At 33.8% G+C, this 7,606-nt stretch overlaps 2 protein-coding genes across 2 annotated transcripts; one reads left to right on the forward strand and one right to left on the reverse strand.

The window, feature by feature from the left end:
- The first annotated feature begins 3,659 nt into the window (after positions 1–3,659).
- LOC107951237 (uncharacterized) lies at positions 3,660–4,768 on the forward strand. Its single transcript, XM_016886199.2, has 2 exons — positions 3,660–3,975; positions 4,308–4,768. The coding sequence occupies exons 1-2, from the start codon at positions 3,784–3,786 to the stop codon at positions 4,446–4,448; spliced, it is 333 nt and encodes a 110-aa protein (XP_016741688.1). The 5' UTR covers positions 3,660–3,783; the 3' UTR covers positions 4,449–4,768.
- A 123-nt stretch (positions 4,769–4,891) lies between these two features.
- LOC107951238 (protein Asterix) lies at positions 4,892–7,606 on the reverse strand. The gene is made up of 3 exons (XM_016886201.2): positions 7,156–7,606; positions 6,950–7,050; positions 4,892–5,122 (listed from the first exon to the last, which is right to left on the reverse strand). Exons 1-3 carry the CDS (start codon positions 7,312–7,314, stop codon positions 5,059–5,061), a joined length of 324 nt encoding a protein of 107 aa, XP_016741690.1. The 5' UTR covers positions 7,315–7,606; the 3' UTR covers positions 4,892–5,058.

Consider the following 7,606-nt stretch of genomic DNA (forward strand, 5'->3'; position numbering starts at 1 on the left):
AAGTCTTTACTCCATCCCCGTTACACGACAATGAGCAAAGAGGGGCAGCTGTTGGACTCAATTTTTACCCAGCCCAAAATACAATTCATTAAACATAACTCCCAAACCAAAGAATCAAACAGTCCAACTTTAAGCCCAAAATACAAAAAATAGACTAAACCCTAGCCCAAGCTTTTAGCCCAATAACTTAAACTTTTTTTCCAGTAAAGTGAAAACCCCAGGCAAGCTGCTGCTCGTGCCCACGCCCAGCGCCCCTCCCCCGCACGTCGCGCGCCTCTTCCGAGTCGTACGCCCTTCACCAAGCCACGTTAGAGGCGTACCCGCTTAGGAACCTACAAATGTGTAGAACAGATTGTAAAAGTGTCGGCTATAAAACCGAAACAAAGCAATTGTAAAAGGGACGTTTTTTCCCTCACATCAGAATACACAAGCAATAGAACATCAACAAAAGCCCGTTTACAGTCTTAAGAAGTGTTTTTTATTTCTTTTCTTTAGATTTTCGGTTAATGTTTGTTTTTTTTCCCTCTCTATCGATTTTATAAACTATTTTTAAAAAAAAAAAGAAAAAAGGAGACTCACTTGGGTTCACACCGTGATCGGCGTTGGAGACGGAGGCATATAAATGCCGATGATCCTCTATTGCGGCTTCCTCAGAGTTGGGTTGAAATCTTAACTGAGATTTGGGGGGGTGTTATTCTTTTTTTCAAAAATGGCAGAGCAAATGAGGTGGGTCAAATGCTTGGGTTTTACCAAATAAACGCCATTGAATGGCTTTTGTTTTAAATGGCAATTGAAGCTGGACCTACACACTTTGGCTCAAAATGGGTAATTTTTGTGTTGAGTCCCCCCCTTTGTGCTAGGGTTCAATTGGGTTCTGCTTATTCTTTCTTTGATTATTTAAATTTATCCCTAGAATTTGCGTGTTATTCCAGTTTAGTCCACGCCTAGGTGCAGCGCTTTGGGACTTGGGGAATTTGCATTTTTAGTTCCTACTTGTTTGTGCGTATCTAGTTCAAGTCCTTGATTTTGTTTTAATAATTTGATTTGTTTAAAACTATCCTCTAGATTTTGTTTTTGTTTCAATGGAGTTCTTTTTTAGTTTTTAAAATTCTTTTACTTTTTTTATTTATCTATTTTAAATATTTTATGTTTTTAAAAAAAATTGTTTTACTTTGTAATTTTTAAATTTTCTTATGTACAATTTATTTCTTCTAAAACTCCTATTTTACTATATATTTTTTTAAAAAAGAAAAACACTATTATTCATTATTTTTGTATACTATACTCATTAAGTTTTACTTTATGTGCATTATAAATTGTTAACAAACATTTTTTTGTCTTATTGATTTTACATTATATAGATTGTAATTCATATATATTCGTTAGCATTTTTTTGATGGTACTAATAATTCATTTATCCCGTCTGGTATGCATATTATTTGCTTAAAATTTGGCCTGAGCATACGTTGCAATTTTTTTTTGTACATAATTGATGTCATATTCTTACTAATTTTAGGTGTAAATTGTTTTGTATTGCATTTATGTTAAATTTTAGCTTATAATCTTTGTTTTGAAATTCATTTATATAATAAATTTTATGTTTGTGCATAAATATTTATACATTACCTGCTTGCCTATTGTTGTTTTATGCATTTTAATTTTTATATTTGTACTTTTTTCATTACAATCGATGAAGGGTGAGCTATGATATTAATTGTTTGTTTCAAATTTTTCATTTTATTTTTTTCCCATTTTCAAATAAATCTTATAAATATGCTCCACCGCTTTTATAACCATTCGTGTTTCAAAAAAAACCCTCTCAGCATAAGGAAATATTTCGTGTTGGGAAGTTTGGGAGGTCGTGCCCAATCGTGCTGGGCTTCAATTTTCCATTCGGCTAAAATACGGAATATCCTTTGGAAATTTCGTCCATACTTTTTAAAAAATTAAAAGGAGACAATATTTCATATTTGGGGAGTTTGAGAGATCATGTCCAATCGTGCTGGGTTTCGTTTTGTTCATTCGACTAAATATAGAATATCTTTTTTTTTTTAAATTCATCCACGTTTTCTTAAAATAAAACGAGGCAATATTTCGTGTTTGGAAGTTTGGGAAGTCGTGCCCAATTGTGATGGGCTTCAATTTTCCACTCGACTAAAATATGGAATATCCTTTTTTAAAATTTCATCCACGCTTTCTTAAAATAAAACGAGGTAATATTTCGTGCTTGGAAGTTTGGGAGGTCGTGCCTAATCGTGCTGGGTTTCGATTTTTCATTCGACTAAAATATAGAATATCCTTTTGAAATTCCATCCATGTTTTCTCAATTTAAAATGTGGTAATGTTTCGTATTTGAAAATTCGATAAATCGTGCCCAATCGTGCTGGGTTCCGGTTTACCGTTTGGGCCGAATAGTCAAATATCCTTTTTAAAAGTTTTAAGTGCATGTGTTTTGGAAAATCCTGAGATGATCTTGTGTCAAGGGTTCGAAATATTGTATCCAATTGTGCTAGACGTAATATTTTATTCCTTCTAAGCAAGAGAATCTCAATATCCAATTCAAGTTATCGAAACGTTTTAAAGGAATTGTATTTTAAACTCTTTTTCAAAGCTTCAACATTAGAACGTAAATTGATCAATACGGTACCAATTTTGGGCGTTGCGAGGGTATTAATCCTTCCTCGCACGTAACTGACTCCCGAATCCATTTTCTAGTTTTTCGTAGACCAAAAACGTTGTTTTAATAAATCAAAATACTTTATTAAAATGATCGATCACAAGGTGACCCTATCACACCTAAACAAAAAGGATTGGTGGCGACTTCATTTTCGTTTTAAAGTCGACCTTCATTTTTCAAAATAAAAATGTTTTCGACATAAGCAATTTTAAAAAAACGATATATAAAAGGAGTAAAATAAATAAACGAAATAAGGTAAAGTAATATATAAAATAATTCAATGTAATATGTATTAAAACGGTTCAAAATGAATATTATAAAACTTAAAACGAACAATACATAAAATAGTAAAAATTTTCAAAATAGCTAGTATGTAAAATAGGTTTTATAACAAATGGTATATATAACTAAGTTAAATAACATATAAAGGTTATTAATTAATGTATGGAAATATAAGATAGATAAATAAACGAATTTAATGTACAATTAGTAAAAGCAAGTTTGAATATCTATTTCGCAAGACAATTTAATAATAATAATAATAATAATAATAATAATAATAATAATAAGCAAATGAATAGATAACCAAGTAGACTAATGAATAAAATAATAATAATACTAATAACAATAATAATAATGAGAAAGACATAAACCAAATAAATGACCGATGGAGGAAAATAGAGAATTATGAGAAGTGAAATAATAATAAATAAACAAATATGGGGATGAAATAATAATAAATAAACAAATATGGGGATTTGAGAATAAATAAATAAATAGACGAACGGTGTATAAATAAATAAGTTGGCGAACAAGCAAATGGACAGAATAATAATGCACAAATACACCAAATGAATAGATAAACGAAACATATAAAAAGAATTTAAATAAATAAAAAAAGGGGTTAATTGCGAATTAAATGAAATTAGAGGGGCAAATTGAAATAAATAAATAAGAACGGTGCCGTTTTGGCACTTGGACTCCCACCCAAACGGCGCTGTTCCCAGGGCTGCACTTAACCCCCATTTTTTTTAAAAAACTTCATTTGCAGCCTCCTTTCAAAAAAAAAAATTGATATTCCCTTTTACTCTCTCCCCCTTCTCTCTATGGCCGGCCAGGGGGACACCCAAATCGCCGTCCATCGTACCATCGCCATATCCGGCGGCCAACGGTGCGCGAGGGTGGGTATTGAGCCCCGTTTCAAGGCGTGTTCGAAAGCCAAAACGCTCCCAATCCTCGAAAGCGCGAAGAGAACGGCACGAGAAGCCCTCCGACGAAGCGGTCACGGGACGATTTCGGTGAGTTTTCACTCCCTTTTGTTTTGATTTAAAATAGATTTATGATAAGAAATGAAAATAAAAAATAATAATAATAAAAATAAAAATGAAAGTAAAAAAAGAAAATTTGAAAATCGAAAAGAGAACAAGATGTGTAATCAACCTTATTGTTTTTCTCTTTTATTGCTTAATCGTCTGTATGTAGAGAGAGAATACATTGATCTTTCTGGCTTTTATAGCCAAATAAAACGTCCTATTTTACTGTTTATTTCACTATTGGTGCTGTTCATGATCTTGTTTCTGCTATTATTTTTATTATCCTTGTTTCTGTCTCTGTTTTTCCTTTTTTGCAGGGCCGGTGCTTAGTCAACGGAGGAAAGAAGGGTTTCTTCTTCCATTTCGGTGTAAACTTACAGACGAGCCTTGGGATGAGGCGCCTCGGGATGAGGTACGGGCGACGTGGCCGAGGAGAGCATAGGTGCGGCACACATTAGGGTTTAGGCTTCTGTACAAAAGTTTAGGTGCATGGGCTTGTTATCTTCTTTTTTTTTTAATTTTGGGTTTGCAAAAATTTGGAATTGTGTTTTGGACTCTGGACTGGTGATATATTTGGGCTTTTAGTTTGGGCTGGTTAATGGTCTTGGGCCCAAGAAATTTGGGCTCTTACAACCCTTACTTTCCTTTCGTTAGTTAATCTTCGCGAAACAAACACTAATTTTAAGTTTTGGAAGTTATTTTCTGCCAAGCAAGAGCACCCTTAGCAATGTTATTCGAATTGAATGTGTTGAATACAAGAATGATTAAATTTTTCCAAGTCTAGAAGCTTCTTGGAGGTCATATCCTGATAGGATACAAGTATCAGACATGCATACTTCAAGAAAAAATAGTCAGAATAATATATTACAAAGTAATTCTCACAGCAGATTGTGAGCGGCTCTAAAAGAAGGGATTTTCATTTTTATAAATATAAACCAATTAGTCATATAGAATATAATCATCCGACAAAATTGTTCTTCAATAAGGTCACAATTTAATCTAAACTTCATGATCTGATATCATCGTGCAAATGAAATTAGAAACTTAACTACATCATTGGAGTTATCTTTAACTCTGTTTTCCTGGTCGAGCTGGTCCGAAATAGTTTGTAACTAATCCCATGATAGCAAACCTGATTTCAAGACAGAATCGAATCAGTAACATATACACAATAAGGTTGAACCATCATATATATTAAAGTGAGATAGCAAAAATATTCCATACATAACAGGGAAATAAATGAAAACGCTGCCTGGAATGAGAAACATATTTGATTAGCAAAATCCATCTCCACAAACTTTTATCTCCACAAACTTTTAACAAATGGTACAGATAACATCAAGTCGAAAATTTCTCTAAGATCTCTGAGCTAGTTATAAAAGTACTGTAGCAAGAGAAGGAAATTATTAAGGAAAATTGGTGTTTTCCATAGAAAAATCTGCCTAAACACTGAACAAGGGAGCAGAAAACTGTGCATAAATTAAGTTGAGAAGCTCTCTAAGAAACTATGATACTCGTAAAAGTTCAAAGAAGGATTATCCAATTCAATTAGACGTCACGCGAGATTTTGAGAGGAACCAACAGAAAAGCCAGTAGAGTTCAAGTGATCTGCAGAACAAAGTAAACCTAACCCTAAATAGAATAATGTATTTCATATTAAAAGCAACCAATCCAAGGACAGAAACTGAGTTGAGAAAATGTCAATTGTTTCGAGGAAATTGACATGGAACAAAAATGGTCATCTCAACTAAGTAAACAGGACCCTAGATAAAATAATGTAGCATTACTTGAAGTCAATCTTAATTAAAAGAAGCAACCAATCCAAGAACAAGAACTGAGTTCAAGGGACGTCAATGTTTCAAGGAAATTGCATGGATCAAAAGGATCTGATCCTAACTAAAATAATGTAACATTACTTGAATGAAGTCCAGATAAAAAGCAACCAATCAATCAACCAGAACTGAGTTAGAAGAATGTCAGTATTTGAAGGAAATCCGCATAGATTACCAATGATCTGCTCAACAAACTAAACCAGACCCCAAAATAAATTACTGTGGGATTACTAGAAGAATGTCCAGATAAAAAGCAATCCATCCAACAACAAGAACTAAGTTAAAGGAATATCAGCGTGTGGAGGAAATTGGCATAGATCAGAACAGCTACCGTCCTCTTATTGGCATAGATTAGAACAGTTACTGCTCTCTTTCATTTTCTAGACATAACCCATTTTCTTAGTTGGAATGGCAGAAGGTTATCAGAACTAGATCGGTGGTCGAATCAATCAAGCCACCGGTTAGATGGTCTGACTGGTCCATCTAATTCAATTAAATAAACCATTAAAAAAGTCATTAAACTAAAAATATATTAAAAATCCGGTTTAACCGGTTTTTGCCCAGTCCAACCGGTTCCTGAGTCAACCAGTCCAATGCCCTTCTCCAGACAGGTACCTCAGCCAGTCCAGTCTGGTTGAAACAACCTTGAATGGCAGCATGCGAAAACCTTGAACTGGCACCGTATCTCACTTAGTTCTTTTTGCTCAAAATCTATCTCACTTAGTTACCCGGCATGCTTTTCTTAAAGGAAAGTCTTGCCCTATCACCTCAGACTTCATCAATGGATATTTTATGCTTCAGACAATGTTTGTTGAAGTCAACAAACAGTAGCAATTCAAGGATAGTCTAATTCGACAATGCGTGCATTTTGCGGATCAAAATGTAGAAATAACTAAGATTTGCCAATTTAACGAATATAAATTCAGTTGAAATAAAGCGTTTTAAATATATATATCTTATAATCCAATTATTTTCGGATCCATTAGAACTCCTAAGTAGAAACCCTAAATCTAACCAAAAAATCCAATACTACCATAATTGCCATTGTTAATATTTCGAATACAGACGAAACGGCAATTTTAATAATAAATGAACAAATAAATGAACAAAAGAGGAAAAGAACTAACATCATAGCCATAGAGATCTGCTTGAGATCGTTCTCAACGTTCTTCATGTTCGCCAGTGATTGGGCGCAGAATATGATCGCTAGCCACGAGCTCAGCTTGTACTGCAAAAATAAATAAGATGAAATTCAGATCTGAAAATTTAAAGAAATTAAACGAGAGAAATCAAATTCAAGAACAGAAGACAAATCGAGAGGTAGAGGAAGAACCCTGAACATGACGCCTGCAATCCCGAAAATCACGGCGATAAAACCGGAATAATCGACAGGGAGATCTTGAGGCGAAACAGGCTGCGCCACGTATGGCTTTGCCGCCGACGGTTGTCTGGGATCGTTGGCCGAAGTTGAATTGTTATTGTGTGATGACATCTCTGATCCGATCTCTATCAGCTCTCTCTTCTCCTTCTATTTTGATTTCTAGATTTATTCGAATGACTAGTGCGACTTTCACCAATGAAATCTCGACCCCTCTCAAAACTTAACCTTCTATGGAATTAAAATAAAAGATACAATCATGAATTTACCCTTTACACCTCAACATTTATATTTTCACGAAGTTATACTTTTTTTTTTTTTTAAGTTCGACCATTCATCATTGAAAAATAGTGAAATATCTTTTTTTATACTGACCAAAACATTTAATTTTTAAAGATGGTATAGC

This window comes from Gossypium hirsutum, chromosome A12, assembly GCF_007990345.1.
Source record: "Gossypium hirsutum isolate 1008001.06 chromosome A12, Gossypium_hirsutum_v2.1, whole genome shotgun sequence".
NCBI lineage: Eukaryota > Viridiplantae > Streptophyta > Magnoliopsida > Malvales > Malvaceae > Gossypium > Gossypium hirsutum.